Source organism: Simochromis diagramma, unplaced genomic scaffold, assembly GCF_900408965.1.
Source record: "Simochromis diagramma unplaced genomic scaffold, fSimDia1.1 OVJJ01000463.1, whole genome shotgun sequence".
NCBI lineage: Eukaryota > Metazoa > Chordata > Actinopteri > Cichliformes > Cichlidae > Simochromis > Simochromis diagramma.
The window spans coordinates 4,868,800-4,888,945 of record NW_024386941.1 but is presented as its reverse complement, the minus strand read 5'-3'; the positions used below and the strand labels follow the sequence as shown (position 1 = coordinate 4,888,945).

Below are 20,146 nucleotides of genomic sequence, written 5' to 3'. Positions count from 1 at the left end.
AAAGCTTTTCTAAATATAGTATGTATTTGTCTTGTTGTCCTAATTACTGCCTTATTCACATTGTAATAAATTAGTTTTACACATTGGTCGACAGTCAGAAAGAAGCAGTGCTTTAAGATATATTTCAGGCATGTCCCTGACCTCTGACCCTGCTCTGTCACCTGCTTGTTTGCAGGTCACCCTGCCAGCTGGTCACCACGTGGACCTGCAGTGGCTCGTGGAGTGGAATGCATTGCTTGTCAACAGTCATTATGATATTAGGAGCCCCTCACATGTGTGGATCTTTGCTCAGTCTGTCAAGGACCCCTGGGTGCTGTGCATATACAGCCTCCTCCGACAGGACAACCTTCCCAAGCACTGCCCCACAGCTCTCAGCTACGCCTGGCCTTATGCCTTCACTCGGATGCAGATGCTCATGCCCCTGGTAGACCCAAAGTAAGTGCCCTTTCAGACTACAGTGTGGTCAGGAGGGAACATGAAACACTTCTGTATTTTTATTTTCTGCACATCCCTATTTAGTCTTCCCTTTTCTGTTTCTGCCCCCATATTCCAGTTCTTCATTGAGATTAAAGTCAAAATTCCCCACTGAAAGAATGTGAGATTATAAAGGATCTAATAATATTTCCTTTTCCTTACCAGTAATCCAGTGTACGCAAAGAAGACCAGTACCTCTGGCAGTGGGGATAACTATATAACCCTATGGAGAAACTACCTGATCCTTTGCTTTGGAGTGGCCAAGCCCAGTATCATGAGCCCCGGCCATCTGAGAGCATCGACACCTGAGATCACAGCTCCTACACCCGACAGCAGTGTCAACCTCGATAACAAGGTACATGCCTCCCTGTCCTCTGGCCTTATTAATTCCCTCTGCGCTTTGTCTCTCCAGGATCAGGTGTTCATACTGAGCTTGTTGACTTTAAAACTCAAAGCATCAAATTACAGCAGCTATTTCACATGAATAGAGCATGAAGTCAATGTGTTATTAAGTGTACAGACACTTATATCAATGCAGCTCTAAGTAATTAGTGGTCGTGGCAGATTTTATGTGTCTGACTGAGCAGTTGGTGTTTGATGTTTCAGGTTATCGGGAGCCCATCTGTGGCTTGGCTTCTGAAGCAGTTGGTTCCACTGATGAGGGCAGAGAGCATCGAGTTGACAGAGTCATTAGTTCTGGGCTTTGGTCGCACCAATTTTCTTGTGTTCAGGTATATCAAAGATCTATATATTAGGTGCTAATCATTTACTGCTTAACTAAGCAAACAAACTTTCCTTTTTTTTCCTGTGATGCTTTTTTTGTGATTTTCTTTATGGATTAAATATTGCCACAAAACATCTTCAGTTCTGTTTTGTCTTTTTTTTTTTAAATTAACCTGTAAAAAACTGAGAGTGCAATCTAATATTTTTTCCATAATTAAAGGTAGTGCATTTGTGTGGCTTTTAAAGTGCAGATGAGCAGAGGATTAGAGTTGAATAATACTTTGATGCCTCACATAGCTGCTTCTAAATTGTTTCCTAGAGGTCAGATTTAATAGCTTTTTTAATTGTTTTTGAAAAATGTCATTCTGCAGTTTAATTTTTGCTACTGAACTTCATTTTGTATTTTACATTTATATCACGAGTTTATGTTTTCACTGCACACAGAGAGCTTGTGGAGGAGCTGCATCCCCTTATGAAAGAGGCATTAGAGAGAAGACCTGAGGTATATATGACTCAATTAATAATATATGCAAAATATGCACAATCAGAGAGAATTTATAGCTATGTTAGACTATAATGTAGTATTTGCTAAAGAGTTCATATAGTTTAGAATATTTTATTTTTACAGACAATCTGGTTGTAAAGATGTTCTAATTATGTTTTACAGAACAAGAAGCGGCGTGAACGACGAGACCTGCTGAGACTTCAACTGCTGAGGATATTTGAGCTCCTGGCTGATGCTGGTGTCATCAGTGATAGGTTAGTGTGATAGTATCAGTTGACACTGTTAGCCCAAAAAAAGACTGAATCGCAAAAAGGTACTTGATTACAGAGAAGGCTCCCCCAGTTTCATGCAAGTGAGTTTTTGATACAAATAATTGCCATTAGTGTTACAGTTTATAGGTATTTAAACAGAAGTGAATATGTCATTATTGCATAATATTTTCTTGGTGATGTCTCTGAACCGGGTGTCTCTGTGGGTTTTTTTTTTCATGCCACAGTACAAATGGAGCATTGGAACGTGACACACTCGCCCTGGGGGCTCTCTTCCTGGAATATGTGGATCTGACCCGGATGCTTCTGGAAGCTGAGAATGATAAAGATGCAGAGATCCTTAAGGACATCCGAGCTCACTTCAGTGCCATGGTGGCCAACCTCATCCAATGCGTACCAGGTATTACTGCAACTAGCTTAAATTTAAAGTCCTTTCTTGTCAGACCAGTCACTGCTCTATAGGTCAGACTGATAAATTACTTAGCAGAAAATGTGAAAGTTCTGTATTCCTTTTTATGAGTACCTGGTGCAATCCATCTGTCCATTTGCGAAAAGTGAATTGTATAATAGGTTTCCATTAGGCTGCCATTAGAACACTGCATGAAAGACCAGAGTCTTGACATTGATCTTGATTTGGATGTAACCCAAGGGGAGTGGATCCAAGAATAGTTCTACTTAAAGACAGTGCAGGAAAGGGCAGGTGATGACTCATGAGTTGCCAAGCATTCACAAGTCCCCACTGAATGGCTAATAGTCTGTCAGGGGACATCAAGAACCTATTATCAGATTGGGAAAATGCACTTTTATGTAGTTGTGATGGGCTTAAGATGCCGGGATAATTTTTGCTGGCTCTAGACTTTTTTAATAAGCAAACCTATAACAAGCTCTTTCATCCCCTCCACCTCTACCTCCAACCCAGTGCACCACAGACGCTTCCTGTTTCCACAGCAGAGCCTGCGGCATCACCTCTTCATCCTCTTCAGCCAGTGGGCTGGGCCTTTCAGCATCATGTTCACTCCTCTGGATCGCTACAGCGACAGAAATCATCAGATCACAAGATATCAGTATTGTGCCCTAAAGGTAATCATAATTAGACTCTAAGTAAATGACTAAGTCACAAATTCAGAATAAGTAAGAAGAATCTGATTGTTTAGTATTCAGCTGTGTTGAATGACCACATTGAGATTAAATGTTATGTCGCATTTCTAAAAAAAAAAGAAAGAGTTGTTGGTGGAACAGTGGCAGAGTGAATAGGGTTGTCTTGTCTTGGTTGTTTAAACCATTAACATGTGAGCATTCTTGGCTGATGTTCTCACAGGCTATGTCTGCTGTGCTGTGCTGTGGGCCTGTGTTTGATAACGTTGGCCTCTCTCCAGACGGATACCTCTACAAGTGGCTGGATAATATACTAGCCTGCCAGGATCAGCGGGTCTGTAGCCAATACTTTACCACTGTGGTGCATTTAAACAAGGAGCTGACCCAGGAAGCCCCTCGGATAGCTTTCTGAAGCTTGCTTTATAAAAAGCCAGCGCTAGTGCTTGCCAACTGCTCAGCATTATCTTGCTGGAGAAGGGCAGTTTTCTTTCAGGATAAACTGATTTTGACTTTATTCCCATTTATGATACAAGATAAAGCACCTGCATGTTTATTTTAGATATTTTTCCTTAGCACAATTTATTATGTGGTTTGAGGAGTTGCATTAACTGGTCATTTATCAACTTCTTTGTAGAGCTCCTAGAACCATGCTACACTGAGACCTTAAATCATTTACTGATGACTGATACAAAGTGTGGAGTACAGGGGAGGGGAAAAAAGAAGAAATTAAATCTAAAAAAGTCTGTGTTGGTGTTTGCTCCTGGCTCAGGTCCATCAGCTTGGCTGTGAAGTTGTCATCTTGTTGCTGGAACTCAATGTTGACCAGGTCAACCTATTCAACTGGGCTGTGGATCGTTGCTACACAGGCTCAAAGCAGGTCGCCTCGGGGTGCTTCAAAGCCATCGCTACAGTCTGTGGCAGCAGGTACAAAATCTCAGATGAATTTTGCATTTTCAGTGATTTTTTTTATTGGGTCTTCATTAGTTTATCTGTATAGGTTTTTGAAGTGCATTTACTTTGGCTAATTTGGACTGACACTGAATTCTCTCATTTAGCATTACGGTCCATTTTAGTAAGTAAATTAGCCAAAGTCTCAAACTAACAACTCACTATTGCACTGAAATTCTTCACTTGCTTTATCTCAGAAATTGAAACATGCATGAAATGATGTATTTGAGATCACTGTGTTGTTCATACAACATTATTGTCAGAGTTGCTCCAGGACTATCATTCATCTTTATCTTCTTCTGCTACAATCTAAACACTTAAACTACTCAATTAAGTATCGAGAAAGGATTATAGTATAGGTGAAAAATAGGCTGTTTCACAAACATCATATGTTGGTACGTTTTTTTCGGCAATACTAACGCTTGTTTACTGCATAAGACACCCATTTTGCATATGTTCTGAAACAGTTATAATATTTTTACAGAGTTTTAAAGAGCATATGTGGGTTAAGTATTAAGTATTTCCTATTTTTCCAGTCGATTAAAACAACGTGCTTAGTAAGTTGTGTTGCTAAAACAGCAATAATTACATTTTAGGAACAACACCATAATGTGAATGTTAAATCTTGCAACATGAGCCTCTTACTTTGATAACACTAAATAAGTGATTCATACTCATTTTTCTCTGTTTCTTCACAAGCAAAACCTACCCAAGTGACATAGTAACGCTGCTAAATCTGGTGCTCTTTAAGGCGTCAGACACCAACAGAGAAATCTATGAGATTTCAATGCAGCTAATGCAGGTGAGAAATCTCAGTTTGCTGAGCTCTTTTATGCAGTTTTCTGTGGTTCCAGCTTAAAGGACACATTCTCCCTCTTCCATTTAACAGATTCTTGAAGCTAAGTTGTTTGCATACTCTAAGAAGATTGCAGAGCAGAAGCCAAACAGTATCCTCTATGGCACACATGGTCCACTGCCACCTTTGTACAGTGTTTCCCTACCTCAGCTCTCCAGCCAGCTGGCAAAGATGTACCCTGAGCTCACACTTCCTCTATTCTCAGGTAGATGTTGATGCTTGTAATAGTAATGTAGTTTACTGTAGTTCAGCTTTTCACAGGCTTGTCATCTTCTCTCGGTTTCTTTCTAAATACTACTGGCTCATCCCCCAGAGAAGCAGACCTCTTTTTATGGCCACTTCTGCTAACCACAGACACACAGAGAGCCTAACTTGACTTAGGGGCAACCCCTGTTTAAGTTTAATGCATATGCGGATCAGGATCAAACTGCCAATTATGGTGAAACTGAATGTACAGCATGTGTTTGAGTTTCCTATAAAATGAAAAAACCACAGTGACCACTGTATTGCCTTCCTTCTGCTTGTTCCAGAGGTTAGCCAGAGGTTCCCCACCACTCATACCAATGGGAGGCAGATCATGCTAACCTACCTCCTGCCCTGGCTTGGTAACATAGAGCTGGTTGATAGCGGCCTGCTGCTCCCAATGTTTTCACCATGCTCCTCAAGTTACAACTCTTCTAGCCAATTAACCAGCACAGGTTCATCACACCCACTAAAAGGCACTGGCTGGGGCTCCTTACAAGCTACATCTATGGTTCTCAATAATCTCATGTTTATGACCGCCAAGGTAACCGCATGCTTGGGAAATATGATTTTATCAAAAGAGGCGTAGGTAATCTGAGATAAACGTAGCTGACATGGAATATGTTCTTTTTTTAACCCCCTGCCTTCCCAGTATGGAGATGATCTACCTGGACCAGAAATGGAAAATGCCTGGAATGCTTTAATCAGCAATGACAAATGGAGCAACAATCTGAGAACCACACTGCAGTTTCTCATCAGCTTGTGTGGTGTCAGCAGTGACACTGCCCTTCTCCCATATGTAAGATATCAAGCCCTGTTTGTAATGTTATGTAACTTTGTTTTTTGGGGGCGGTTTTGTATCCTTACAGTTTCTCACAGAAATGTGTTGGTGTATTTATTCAGATCAAGAAGGTGGTGATCTATCTATGCCGAAACAACACAATCCAAACCATGGAGGAACTGATATTTGAGTTACAGCAGACTGATCCTGTGAATCCTGTGGTGCAACACTGTGATAGCCCTCCTTTTTATCGATTTACAGCCACAAGCAAGGCTTCTGCAGCTGCTTCAGGTACATCTTTTGAAAAAGCTTGCACATATATATTTTTTGTTTTTTGTTTTTTGTAAACCACCATTAAAATTCCCTTCTGGGAAAGATCCAAATTGTGCATGTGAAGCAGTGTTGGAGTTTAGCCTCACTTGATTTCTGATTAATTTCTAGGCACCACATCAAGCAGCAATACTGTTGTTGCAGGCCAAGAAAGCTTCACTGATACAGATGATACCAAGACTTTAAAGGAGAATGAGGAGAGGTGCAGTGGGCAAAAATGTCTTTAATTGTGTGATTGATTTGACACAGTGTTATCAACACCCTACCCTATTATCAAAAAATCTTTTTCTGTGACTTCAGGCTTACTCATATAATACGAGCACATAATCGTCTGGAATCACGCTACAGCAACAGCTCGGGAGGATCTTATGATGAAGATAAGAGTGAGTATTTTTCTGCACCAAGCACCTGAGAAAGAAAATGTGGTTGTAATGGTTTTGATGAGTATAGAATATACAGCCTGGTTGGAGGGTACATTGGTAATCAGCCATGTTCCAGTGATAATTTATGAGCAGTGCAAAGTGGCCTGGGGCTTTTTAAGAGACTCTGTGATAATTGGCACTAAAATACAGGAGTTGAGCCTAGGGCCTCCACACTGCTGCTAGTGACCCAAAAACAGCTTTGTTAAACCCTCTTAGCCTGTAATGGTTCTGGAGAGAAATGTGGCTAAACATAATCTGACGATTATTAAAAGAATCCTGGAAATTAGTTATGAAAACTATATTTCAAAACTGAAGTTCTTTTTTGTGTATTTACATCATGAACAATGGGCTCTTAAACCATACAGGTGAACCTTTGCCACCCTATGCTGACTGGCTTGTGGCTGTTATTGAGACCAACCAGCCCCATCCTCTGCCCATGCCTCTGACTGGAGGATGTTGGGCTCCACTAGTGGACTTTTTACCAGAGACCATTACTCCCAGGGGACCACTGCACAGGTTAGCTGCTATAACCTGCTATGTTGTTTCTAAATGAATTTACTGTAATAGTATTCATCTGTATCCACCACAAAAAAGTTTTTATTTAAATCTATCTTAAGAAATTGATTTTCTTAGGATATGAAATGGTGTTTCACTCAGAGGGTTAATAGTGTGAATGTTTGCTTATTATAGGTGTAACATAGCGGTCATCTTCATGACAGAGATGGTCGTGGACCACAGTGTGACCGAGGATTGGACCATGCACCTGCCTTTGCTGCTACATTCACTGTTTTTGGGTAAATTCACAGTACAATCAGTCTTCTCTTTAACAGCTGTAGTATAATGATTACATGTTCTCTCTGTAATATTGTAAGGTTTTGATCTTACTGTGTTACTTCGTCCCAGATGACCATAAGGAGTAGCTGAAATTTAAATTGAATTGACCGTAAAATAGACTTATTTGTCCAATTATGTTGTTTTTATTCAAGGCATGGATCACTTTCGTCCAGAGGTGTTTGAACACAGTAAACGACTTCTTCTCCACCTGCTCATCGCATTGTCATGCGACAACAACTTCCACACTATTGCAGCGGTCTTATTGCAGACACGTGAGATCAATGGTACCAAGACCCTCACCTGCAAACCAAGCATTCAGATGGAGTACTTGCCTTCAGGTAAGCATCTGCCCTTTTCAAATATAAATACATTCACTCTTCACTGAATGGTTAAAGTAGACCTAGATGAGGTTGACTGAGCAGCTGGCCCTTTGACATGCGGATCTTGTCTTTGGCTAATATAAACTCGGACATTAGGAAGGAATGGCTAGCATTCCTTTCAGACAATAGATAAGGTTCTTATCTTGAGAGAAAATATTTGGATGCTGTGCCAAAAGCAATATGGAGCCCAGAGCACATCAAAGGTCTTGATTAAAGCATTCCATTCTGCTATTTTTATCCACTTTCCCAAATTGGGGCCATCTGCTAAAGCTTGCATGGCTGGCTTTAGCTCCTCTCTTAGCTGATAAAATGTTTTGCAAATGTCTTCACATTTTGAAAGTATTTGTTGTCCATTTGACCATATGAAAAAAGAAAATGTATTTTATTAGCAATAAAAAAAAATGCTATAACAATAGTTTAAAAGCGAAAGTAAACATGCTTTATACAACTTTCTTTTATATGCGTGTTATGTTCATGTGTAATATGTGGTTTCTTACACAAAGGTTTGGCTTTTTGTTTATAACAAAAGAGTGGTTAGCTTTGCAGCAATAATAATAGGAACTACTGGATCTACATCCATGAAAATGTTTTAGCACAAGTCATGTGCTCACTACAGCATCTCTTCTTCTTGCACTGGCTAAATCCATCTGTAGCTTAAAGTTGCAGTTAGGTATATGAAATCAAACATTCATAAAATATATACCACTGTAACTTGTTTGTAATCACACACCTGTTTCTGTGATGTGTTCAGGAGGTTTTGACTTCCTGCGGGAGTGTCAGGCATCCCCCGGGCCAGACTCGGGTTTGAGTTCTTCGTCTACGTCATCCAGTTTAAGTTTGGGGGGCAGCAGCAGCAACCTGCCAGAGATTTCACAGGAGGTGGAAGAGCTGGTGGCCTCCAATAAAATGAATGACAAAACCAACAAGCTAATTGAGTTTTTAACCACAAGGTATGGACACAGATTTGTAATTCTTCCGTTAGGGTCACTCAGCAAATGCATGAGTTTTTACACTGTAGTTTTGCAAACAGAAAAAAATGTATGGCTGCATGTATTAAAATATTGCTAGTTATGGGCTTGATATGGTGATAAACTTCTTATATTTCTGGTTTTTGGTTCCCACCTAGTGGTGCTGCTGGATAATGCAATTTCTTATAAGCATAGCTTAGATCTGAGATTTAAATATGACTGGCATTTCCCACGATTAATTGAACACACTGTAAATTTAAATTAAAACTGTCATCTTACAAAACTAATTAAAAAATATTTAGGATTGTATTAATTGACAGGCACCTTATGCTGGACTTGGCACTGTTAATTTGAATGATTCAGAATATAGTTTGTTTTCAGTAACTAAAAATGATTGTTTTATAGAGCATATGGACCGCTGTGGTGCCATGAAGACATTTCACCAAAGAACCAAATTTCAAAAAGCACTGGGCAGCTGACGAATTTTCTGCGATATGTGGTATCTGTGTTCAAAGAGTCCAAGTCAGGTAATTCTGTATGCCCGTAACAGTAATTCTTTCATTTTCTTTAATTTGATTATCTCTTAAACATTATGTGTAACTGAATGACTTTCATTTACACATTTCTGTCTGTGTCTTTGTCAGATTTCCATCTGGAACAGCAGCTTAGCGACATAGCGCTGCAGACAGCCTTGTGTAGCTCATCGCGTCACTACGCTGGCCGCTCCTTTCAGGTGTTTCGAGCCCTTCGCCAGCCAATATCTGCCCACGCTGTGTCTGACCTTCTCTCAAGGCTGGTGGAAGTCATCGGTGAACATGGAGAAGAAGTGCAGGTCAGAGCGCCGTGTGTATACTTGAATGGTGCCAGTTTTTATGTGGGGATTTCTTGTTTGCATCATTTATGGTGTCAAATGTTGGTCATCCGTGTAGAAAATTATACTATTGTATGTTAAATTATTAAATTGTATTATAAAAACACACTCTAAAAATCTATGTGTGTCTTTTTTTTTCTGCCAGGGCTATGTGATGGAAATATTACTCACGCTGGAGTCAGTGGTGGATAACTTGGCTGAGTGTCTCAAAAACAGTGATCTCATGGCTATTTTGACAAGGTTTGTGTCTCCTCTACATGAATTTATGTTCAAAGATGGTATTTCTGCCCAAATATGTAGTGACTTTAAATTATTTCTCCATGGTATCATTACAGAGCCTCATCCCCAGAATTCCTCACCAGTTTCAAGCTGCTATCTAACAGGAAGAGCACAGGGCAGCTCAATCTTAGGAGAGAAGAAAGGAGCAGACATCAAAGGAGCTCCTCTGTTCCCAAGAAGTTTGGAGAGGCAGACCGGTGGTCTGATCCACCACGCAGTGCCACACTGGACCGTATCCAAGCCTCTGAACAGCAAGCTCTGTTAGCTAAGGTTCGCAGCTCATCCTCATCTAGAGACAGTGTGACTGACCCAACAAGCATCAACCACCCCAGCAACCTGCTAGCTACCATCTTCTGGGTGGCAGTGTCACTGATGGAGTCAGACTTTGAGTTTGAGTATCAGATGTCTTTAAGACTGTTGAATAAGCTGCTGGCCAACATGTCACTGGACAAACAGGAAAACAGAGAGAAGCTGGAGAAACTGCATAATCAGCTAAAATGGAGCACCTTCACTGGGCTGCAGCAGCTCCTTTTAAAGGGTTTCACCTCCATGTCTACAACCGATCTCACGCTTCATCTCTTATGCCAACTGACTCCTGTGTCGCGAGTGCCTGTTGTGGACACATCACAAGCCATAGGTATAATGTAGGAATCAATAAATAAGTGGTTTTAAAAGCGAACAGTGGACGGATAAACTTTACATTTATATATTTATATTTTTTGTACTTGTACAAAGACACATGCTTTGTGACTTTTTTCCAAAATTTTATATTAATGTCATTTGTTTTGTTTTTCGGGGTTTTTTTTGTCTACTAGGTTTTCCTTTGAATGTTCTCTGCCTGCTCCCTCATCTGGTACAGAACTTTGATGGCCCCACACAGTTCTGTCAGGAGGTTGCTGAGAGGATAGCACAGGTTTGCCATTTGTATCCCTTTTTTCAATTCACTAATTTCACATCTTAAACTAACAAACCTTTGTGTGTGTAGGTATGCCTTGAGGAGAACAACGCCAAGCTTTCCAACCTTGCTCATGTCATGGCTCTGTATAAAACACACTCCTACACACGAGACTGCTTCTCTTGGGTCAATGTGGTGTGTCGATATCTTCACGAAGCTTTCTCGGATATCACCCTGAGTCTGGTCACTTATATGGCAGAGGTGTGTACAGCTGAAAGGTGCTAAGTCACAATTACAGTGTGTTAAAAGTACTATGTAAAGTGAGTTTTCTCTTTTCTTTTCTTTTGTTGTTGTAATAGCTGTTGGAGAAAGGTCTCCCAAGTATGCAGCAGACCCTTTTGCAAATTATCTACAGCCTCCTGAGCCACATGGACTTGAGTGTAATTCAAGCCAAACCCTTCAACATAGAGGTGCTCAAGACAATAGAGAAATTTGTCCAGGTGAGTTAAAATGGTCCTTTTTTATCGGGAATGTATTAGTTTGAATATGCAGTGACTTTATGTGCCATCGAACACATTTTAAAAATAGAATAAGTTGACAATTTTGTAGAAACTCACTAACATATACTTTGCATGCGCATGTGCTCAGTTCAAATCTTTAGCTGAGAGCTCTGCGTAAGAGTCTTGTATTCCTTGCTCTTTTTCTTAGTGCTCATGTGAAAAAAAAAGGAAAAAGCTGTCTTATGTCAGCGCTGTAAATTTGTGGACACACCCAATCTATAAACAGTCTGCTGTTCTGCTATGGGCCAAGCCTCTGCTTATTCTCATATGGCATCCATTTCCCTTTAGTACCTCTGTAACTATAAATAAAACTACATGAAAACTGTGTTTTTACATCTTGTGTTGCTCTTTGTCTGCACATACAGGTGAAGTTGTGTGTGTTTCTGTTTTTGCTGTAGACTGTTCATTGGAGAGAAGCACAGAATATACTCAAGCTGGTGGTTTCTCGATCGGCCAGTTTGGCACAGCCTTCATTTCCACAAAGTGACCTCTCCTATGAGGACATCAGCCGTGTCTGGGACCGCTCTTCCAAGGCCTTGCCTGGGAAAACGCTGGATTTCCACTTTGACATATCTCAGGTTAGAGGCCATTTCTTTGACCTTCTTTTCACTGTGTGAAAGTCCTTGTTGTTCTTGTGAAAAGAAAGGTTAATCCTTGAAATGTATGCTCGCCCCTGTATATTTCCCTGTATTTTCCAGGGTGTGGTACTTGTTGAGGTTGTGTGGAATCTTTTAAAGGTCTTTGGAAAGGAAACATTTCTTCCCCTTCCTTAATGGTGATACTTCTTTTCGACCAAACCCTGCGAGATTAGCTTGAAAGCGTGAAAGGTAAACACAATTAGTCAAGCAGTGCAGAGCTGGAAAGCGATGTAAAAGATACAAGCAGAGCGGCATATGTGTGGGAACCGAACAGGGAGCTGTTTGTGTAGTTCATGAATGGCAGGAAATGATGTCAGCTTTTTGCTGCCGTCTTTGTATGTGAGTCAGGGAGTTGTAGTGAGCAGCCAACAGGGTGGCTTTAAACTTTAGACATACTGGGCACACCAGTGATAGTTGTTATGATATTCGGACATTTTAAGATTGAGTATAAAACCGAGAAAGTTGATGTTTTGGGTTTTTTTCTTGAATGTCAAGTGGAATAAAAGCTGTGACCACTTGTAAAAAAGCAATCAGCCTATCTTGACGTATTGATTGCTTTACAGTCATTTTGGAACTGTGAGCCTAGACGAAGCAGGAGCTGTCAAGGAGCCTGAGTAATGGATTGACTAAGCAGAGAAAGACTTTCTCTTCTTCCTGCTGTTGCTCATTTTAATTTTGTCCTCACAATTGTTTGTTTGTGTCGATTCTTTCAGACGCCAGTGATTGGTCGTCGTTTTGATGATCTCCGACGCACTCCAGGCCAGGATGTGAAGAGCATGACAACAGCAGTGACCCACAGCACCTCCTCTACCTCCTCTGGATCCACTTTAAACAACGTGTTGGTGCCAGTCAGCTGGAAAAGGCCTCAATCTTCTCAGGTGAAAACGTATTCCCAAGGGGTCAAAGTGTAAAACTGTTAGGATTTGACAAATGAAGACATTGCATGTAATTGTATTTCATTATGCAAGACAAGCACAGCGCAGGATGTATTTGATGCACATGCTGTGTTTGAGACGTCTTCAAACTGTTTATTCCAAAAATTTAATTCCCATTGTATATCCAAATAAGGGGAAATGCATGTTGATGCCAGGCAAATATGAGACTAAATTTTAAAATGGTAGGATACTCAAACAGATGCAAAAGTCAAATGTTCACAAAAAACGATAATGTGGATCAAATTAAAGGGATTTATTCACAATATTTGGGTGTTCTCTTTCCCTCTGCAGAAAAGAACACGGGAAAAACTGGTGAATGTGTTGTCTCTGCTGGGACAAGAAGTGGGGCTCACAAAAAATCCTTCAGTAAGATATACTTTATGTTGTCCGTTGGGAAATTCAGCACTCTGAACTTTTTTTAATCATGGATTTTTTAAAAAATAACAATTTTGCCTTTTTTTTGTTTTTCTTTGTTTGTTGTTCGGTATAGGTGATTTTCTCAAGTTGTGGGGAGCTGGATCTTATGGAGCACCAGCCTAGCCAGGTATCCTCTGATGACGGGACTCGGGAACCAGAAAACACGGATGACACCACCTCAGAGCAGCAGTTCAGAGTCTTTAGAGACTTTGACTTCCTGGATGTTGAGCTTGAGGATGGAGAGGTGAGTCATGGGACGCTTGGTAGAATAATTACTTATACTTTAGATGTTAAAGTAGATGTAAAACAAGAGCAGTAAGAAAACCTTATAAAGACTGTAATGAGAATTTTCCACTGAGGAGCAGTACTGTGTTGGGTCAAGTCTGCCTGCTCTGTGTAACAGGGTTTCTTTTTCTGTGTTTTTTTTCTATCTGTGCTATCTAGGAGCTACAGGTAAGTTTAGTTGTGTTACATTTTTATTTGCTGTGTTCTATGAATGACAGTTTGCTTGTGCAGATATTTTAGTCGACTGATGGCAAAGAGTAGAAAGTGTGCATGCATGTTGTGTTAGTTACAAAACTGATTCTGCAATGTCCCTGTATTAGAGAGTAGAGTATTGGAAACACAGCATGTTATTCTTAGTTCTCTCACCAGGCTTATCATCATGGTCTAGTAGTTGCTATTGAAATATAGGGTATCTTAAAGCCCGTTTTACCAGATTTACCAGTACTTGATCTCACACTGGCACTCAGCCTAAGTGGTTATGTGACTGTGATTATCAACTCAATAACTCAAACCAGGGCTTTCCAGTCTAGCTACAAGTGTGTTTACACAAAAGGGATGGTGTTGGCAGCATTTGACCAATCAGAAACATTGACAGGTCTACTAGCAAAAGAGCAACTAATCTTACAAGGAAAGACAAAACTGTGATATTAGGAAAATACAGAGAGGTCAATTGCAGAATTCAGGCTGAAACAACAGGCCTGCTGCAGACATATTGGTAATGCGAGTGTGTGTGAAAGGAACCGTGCGCTTTGTACAAACACATTTTAAGTGCTTCAGTCAGTAAGCCCGGAAAAGATTCTTAATGTTAAAGTCTTGACTATGTGTAGTCAGGAAGCAAAGCTGGCACTATGTAAGTTGACAGACTTATCAAGCTGTAACATTAAGTGACAGAAAAAACTGATGGGTTTTAATTGTTATTCCATAAGTTATCATAATGTTTATTAATATTTTTTTTATCATATGATTGACATAAAGTGAATACATTTAATCATAATTTTCTATAGTTATATGGCTATCTGGTCAACATCATATGATTTTCTAAAGCAAGCCACAGTTGTTCATATCATGGAGTGTTGGCTCCATCTAGAGACTCAGTGGAAGAAATTCTGCTCAGGTTTAACCCTCCATCACACTGAAATCCAAACAGTAAATTACCTTTGCTAATTGTAAACATTTAAACTGTATTATTTGCCAAGGATGTAAGAAAAAGCTGTTGTTACTTGTTGAGACTCTGAAATGTACTTAGTGTGGTTTTTAGGCTTCACTAACACCATATTTTCAGGAAACTCGATCAAAGAAACCTAAATGATTAATATGGGCAAGAAATGTCAAAGTCAGAGCTTTTACTGTGACAGGTTTTAAACTAATCGTAGTTGGATATGCTTGTTTTGTCTGTTGATGTGGAGCTTTGGTGGAACGTGAGAGTTGGCTAGCAGCATGGAGTCACGCTTGAAAATCACTCTGTATTTTTTTTTAAAAAAAGACCAAAGCAATTAAAGCCTGTTAATATTTGAATTGTGACCATGTTAAGGAGGGCTTACTGCATTGAGCACCGCTGTTCCTTCCTTTTTTAGCTTTGAAGGGAAAAAACTCTCCCATAAACTGTCCCCTCCCTGAACCAGCACTGCATGGTTGTGTAAATGTTGGTGTGAAGTATGTTTATGAAGTTTGTGTTGAAGAAAAGATTATGCTTGGTACTTGGTACTCGGTATCTAACAGATGTTTACTGTTGCAGGGAGAGACTATGGACAACTTCAACTGGGGTGTGCGTAGACGCTCTATGGACAGTCTGGACCGAAATGACCTGCAGCCTTTGGAGGAAAGTCAGATGTCCAGCAGCATGCCCAGCCTCAGCAAGCTCGCTCATGAAGATTCAGACGAGTCATCTGAGGAGGATTCCCTGACCACCAGCCAGACACTCTCCCACTCACAGCTTGTAAGTTTATTCATTTGTGTTATAATAATTGAAAATCACAATGAAGGTAAAACCTCAAATAACAGTTAAAACCAACTGTAACAAGTAAAAGGGGATTTCAAGGACAAACTCTTTAACAATTCAAGAGTTTTTTTCTATTGTGCCACTCTCTGTGCCAAGCTGTATAGGGTTTAAAAAATGTCTTTCTCTCTCAGATTAAGACTTTTCCTCTAGTGTCAAGCTTAGGGCCAGATTTTCAAGTCTGAAAATATAATGGGCCTTTCTGTCACATTCTGTCTTGTTCCATTATCTTTCTGTTATTCCATGACAGAAAGAGCCATTCAGCATTAGCTAAAGGTTGCTAAAGTTGCCGTAGCAGACTGAAACCTGTGGGTCAACACAGCCGTCATCTTCACCTCTTGCTTTTGAGTTTTAAGAAACTCCACTACTGTCGGTGATACAGTTTCAGACGATTTTGCTGTTTTTAGTTCAGTGTCCGTTTTTTTTAAAGATTCTATTAAATGTTTCTTTGTCTCTTTTTCAGACTGTCAGCCTCTCTCCAACTGCAGAGATGAGTAGCATTGACTCTCCCTCTCCCTTCTGCGATACCACTTCAGCAGATTCGACTCCTCTGAGCACCAAAAATCCAAGTTTCGAGGTCCAACAACCAGAGGACTCGAAGCACCGGGTGAATAAGGGCTTCAGAGTGTCTGAGATTCTGGGAACTACTAATTCCTATCGTAGTTCTATAATGGAGTTCTTTACTAATTTTGCTAAATAGGAGCTGTTCTGTTTTCTCGTGTATTGAATGTTAAATGTGCTTTGGGTTAAGGCAATCATAGGTGTTATTTTGCAACACTGTGACTTTTCTACATTTCCTTTCTTTAGAGTAGAGCATGAGTGACCTTTTCTTGATATTTCAGTAGCTGCATGCAAAATCATAAAAAAAACAACTAAAATTGACAAGCAGGTGATCTAAAGCTTTGGGCTCCGGGCTATTTCTTGTCTAACTTTAATTGTGGCAGTTTGTCTGGGGATGTGAGGGGTTGTAGCTAGCAGTAGAAACAAAAAACATTTCTTTCTTTCCGTATCTGTCTATTTAAGGCAATGTGTATGCCTATTGCTTCTGTGTGGGTGGCTGTAAGCAAAACTAAAATCTCTCAGCATGTGGAAGGTCAGAAAAGGTTTACACATTGCCTGTTTCAATCTCTGAGTGTGCAGAGCCACGATGCTGGCTAAGTTCAAATCTTTTATCCATTTAATCGGCATAATTTTTGCACACTAAATTGACCAAATAAAAGAAAACACCACAAGGAGTGTCCATAGGGTCCCATGGCAAGGTTAGTGTTACTGTTTAATAACTAAAAATAACAGAGGGAATACATTTCATGCATGCTGCTTCAGTATTTGTTTTGTAATTAATTACATTAATATTTCCAGTTGTGAACTGTCTCTTCTACTTTCTTTCAGCATGAGATGTCACAAGAAGATGATGACAACATTGTCCATGAGGATGACATTTCTCTTTCCATCACTGAGCTGCCCCCTGAGTATCACTGTGGTGACAGTTTGACAATGGATATAACTAACAATGATTACAAAGGAGAACTAGATCTTGAAGGCTGCTTACCAAGGTACCTATTGCAACATTTAAATATTTAGCTATAAATAAAGTGTCATGAAAAATGCACTTCTCCTAAGATGCCATATCCATTCAGTCTTGCTGAGGAAGAGCGAGATGACATGCCGGAGTCGCGTTCTTCACCACCACCGTCACCTTTCTTCTCTGCCATCCTTGCGGCTTTCCAGCCAAATGTGTGCGATGATGCAGAAGAGGCTTGGCGAAGCCACATCAACCAGCTTGTGTCTGACTCAGATGGATCCTGTGCCGTCTACACTTTTCATGTGTTTTCCTCACTTTTTCAGGTATTATAGCTTGACCCTGTAGCCAGCCTAATCCCAAAAGACATCAGCGCGACGTGTAGTATGAGATGTCAAATTGTATAATTAAACCGAAAGGTTAACAGGATTAGCTATAAGGCAAACTGACCTTTCAGAAGAGGACTGCTTAATTGAAAATTAGGGTCACTCCGTAGATGCTCTCAGCTTGAAAATCTCCTGAGATCCATTAACCGGTTGTTGTTCACTTCACTGACCAAAGCTGACAGGGCAACATTTCAGAAAAATTGAATTAATGAAGGATGTACTAGTGCCTTAAATTATGTAGGCGGGATTCTAGTGGTGTTACAGACAGCATGTTTTTTATGTTTTGCAGAATATCCAAACCAAATTTTGTTCTTTGACATGTGATGCCGTCAGTTACCTTGGTGATGGCCTGAGAGGACTAGGATCAAAGTTTTTGAGGTCTTCTCAGATGCTGACATCATGTTCAGAGTGCCCAACACTTTTTATTGATGCAGACACAGTAAGTTGCCTGACATTTAGCGACTTCCAGTGTATTTCAACAAATTTAATGACAAATTGGTATTTTTCCAGATCATGTCTTATGGACTCCTTGAAAAGATGAAATTTAGTGTGTTGGAACTTCAAGAATATTTTGATACTTACAACAACAGAAAGGAGGCAGTTCTCACAGTAAGTGGTTCTTATCGTGTGCTTGTCACTCTAGATGTCACCTGTATGTTGTTGCTGAATTATTTAAATTAACCTCTGTTTTACACAGTGGTTGAGCAACTGTAAAGCTGCTTTTCCCAAGAGTGCTGGGGGTTCGGTGATAACGTGTCAACCACTGGAGCATGAGGAAAAGGTAATAATAATTATTATAAATATATTTATTTGAGCATCTCGTGCTATCATATCAACAGTGGGATAAAGTAAAGCAGTGGGTTAGTATTTACTTTGGCTTAGATAAGATAAGATAAGATAAGATAAGATAACCTTTATTAGTCCCACACGTGGGAAATTTGTTTTGTCACAGCAGGAAGTGGACAGTGCAAAAGTTATGAGGCAAAAATTAGAATACAATAAGAATAAATACAGTACACAACTGTACAGAATAGAATAAAATACTATATACAGTAGAATAAAATAAAATAAATATACAATAAGATAAAAATAGAATACAAATACAAATACTATATAAAACTGAGTAAAAAATACAACGATGACAGAAAGGATTATTGCACTTAGTATTATTGCAGATACTGCATTAAGCCAGTGTACAACCAAAATAATTGTTGATTATGTACATTTAACAAAAACTGAACTGAACATATGAAGGATTCCATTTCATCTGATCTTTCATACTGTACTTTCTGCATTGGGATTACTGTGTGATACTGTAGCTCTGTGAGTGTTACCTCTAATTCTCTTGCACTTTAAGTTTCTGACAAACTTAAGTTGATGCACGTCACATTTAATATTTCATATCCAGTGTGCATTGTGTTGATTTTCAGTTCTTCTGGGCATGGGAGTGAGCTCTCTTATGTTGCAATTTAATCAGGCTTCATAACTGAAGAAGGTTAACAGCAAAATAGAAAGTTTTGCTGTTAAAATGTATGAGTTTGTCACTTAAGTGAGTGCTGATTAACATGCAGAACATGCTTGGCTTTTCTTTTTCTTTTTTAAAAACGTGTTTTTATTTATTTATTTATTTTGTATTTAATAGTTCATGGAAACTATAAGCCCTCTTCATAATTCTAATTTGCACATACATCTACCCTAACTTTCTTCCTCTGTGCATGTCAATAAAATGACACCAGTTAGACCTGTTCTATACTTCTCACCCACTCTATGTTGTAAATAATGACCATTTGCATGAATTTCATTCTCTCTGTGTGTTTTCCTTACTTCTTACTTCTTTTCTACCCCATAACATGCTTGCTTGATAGCAAATGGAATTTCTGGCTGTAAGTTGGAAAAGGCTTGTCTCTACTTTCCGATTTAAAACAAAACAACATTGTATTTATTGTATTGTCATTTTCAGCAAAAGGATACTTTTTTAAGTCTTCAATTGCGGTTGTGCAGACATTTTAGAAAGGAGGAAACAGGAAGTAGAAGACTTATTTTCTGATAATCATTTTCTATTACTTTCAGCAACTGGAGCTCTGTCAAAGACTCTACAAACTCCACTTTCAGTTGTTGCTGCTTTTTCAGTCCTACTGCAAACTGACTGAACAGGTCCATGCAATAAGCTCTGTTCCAGAGGTAGGTATATCTGCATTTGCTTCTCTTCAGTTTTTGAAGGCATAAAACACACTTTTTTTTTAATCTGTGTTCCTGTTCAGTAACATAAACCCCTCTCGACTTTTAGCTGACAAACATGTCCAAAGAGCTTAATGAGTTGAAGAGCAACCTGAGGTTAGCAGCTGCTTCAGTGGCAAATGATGAGATTGTTGCCTGTGAGAGTTCCTGCTCTGAGCCTGTTTTTAGCTCCTCCGAGGCTGCTGTGCAGGCCATCCTAGAAGGTCTAAAGAACAATGACTTTCCAACCGCTGTTCACTACATTCGTGTGTGCAGGTGAGAAAAGTAAAATTCTTGTTTCAGTGTTTATTAAAAGTGTT

General features: G+C 39.6%; 1 protein-coding gene across 9 annotated transcripts in view; it reads left to right on the top strand.

Annotated features, from left to right (window-relative positions):
- The window catches only part of frya (furry homolog a (Drosophila)), a 46,848-nt gene that overhangs the window by 25,251 nt on the left and 1,451 nt on the right, over window positions 1-20,146 (top strand). For 4 of the 9 annotated variants that reach the window (XM_040037650.1, XM_040037644.1, XM_040037647.1 and 1 more), the window contains exons 21-62: window positions 176-435; window positions 640-829; window positions 1,081-1,205; window positions 1,642-1,699; window positions 1,865-1,956; window positions 2,199-2,371; window positions 2,891-3,051; window positions 3,290-3,400; window positions 3,836-3,990; window positions 4,714-4,816; window positions 4,904-5,075; window positions 5,401-5,657; window positions 5,766-5,912; window positions 6,017-6,185; window positions 6,336-6,426; window positions 6,525-6,607; window positions 7,012-7,162; window positions 7,337-7,440; window positions 7,633-7,818; window positions 8,612-8,810; window positions 9,234-9,355; window positions 9,473-9,660; window positions 9,845-9,939; window positions 10,035-10,615; window positions 10,794-10,891; window positions 10,964-11,134; window positions 11,233-11,373; window positions 11,832-12,011; window positions 12,785-12,949; window positions 13,298-13,372; window positions 13,497-13,667; window positions 13,868-13,876; window positions 15,444-15,644; window positions 16,168-16,311; window positions 17,094-17,257; window positions 17,342-17,549; window positions 17,899-18,048; window positions 18,120-18,218; window positions 18,307-18,390; window positions 19,475-19,492; window positions 19,680-19,790; window positions 19,897-20,102. In XM_040037650.1, coding sequence (XP_039893584.1) covers window positions 176-435; window positions 640-829; window positions 1,081-1,205; window positions 1,642-1,699; window positions 1,865-1,956; window positions 2,199-2,371; window positions 2,891-3,051; window positions 3,290-3,400; window positions 3,836-3,990; window positions 4,714-4,816; window positions 4,904-5,075; window positions 5,401-5,657; window positions 5,766-5,912; window positions 6,017-6,185; window positions 6,336-6,426; window positions 6,525-6,607; window positions 7,012-7,162; window positions 7,337-7,440; window positions 7,633-7,818; window positions 8,612-8,810; window positions 9,234-9,355; window positions 9,473-9,660; window positions 9,845-9,939; window positions 10,035-10,615; window positions 10,794-10,891; window positions 10,964-11,134; window positions 11,233-11,373; window positions 11,832-12,011; window positions 12,785-12,949; window positions 13,298-13,372; window positions 13,497-13,667; window positions 13,868-13,876; window positions 15,444-15,644; window positions 16,168-16,311; window positions 17,094-17,257; window positions 17,342-17,549; window positions 17,899-18,048; window positions 18,120-18,218; window positions 18,307-18,390; window positions 19,475-19,492; window positions 19,680-19,790; window positions 19,897-20,102 — 6,368 coding nt within the window. Of the gene's footprint in view, window positions 1-175; window positions 436-639; window positions 830-1,080; window positions 1,206-1,641; window positions 1,700-1,864; window positions 1,957-2,198; window positions 2,372-2,890; window positions 3,052-3,289; window positions 3,401-3,835; window positions 3,991-4,713; window positions 4,817-4,903; window positions 5,076-5,400; window positions 5,658-5,765; window positions 5,913-6,016; window positions 6,186-6,335; window positions 6,427-6,524; window positions 6,608-7,011; window positions 7,163-7,336; window positions 7,441-7,632; window positions 7,819-8,611; window positions 8,811-9,233; window positions 9,356-9,472; window positions 9,661-9,844; window positions 9,940-10,034; window positions 10,616-10,793; window positions 10,892-10,963; window positions 11,135-11,232; window positions 11,374-11,831; window positions 12,012-12,784; window positions 12,950-13,297; window positions 13,373-13,496; window positions 13,668-13,867; window positions 13,877-15,443; window positions 15,645-15,954; window positions 16,134-16,167; window positions 16,312-17,093; window positions 17,258-17,341; window positions 17,550-17,898; window positions 18,049-18,119; window positions 18,219-18,306; window positions 18,391-19,474; window positions 19,493-19,679; window positions 19,791-19,896; window positions 20,103-20,146 lie in introns of those variants that run through there. The other 5 variants (XM_040037645.1, XM_040037648.1, XM_040037646.1 and 2 more) reach the window with 4 other exon arrangements.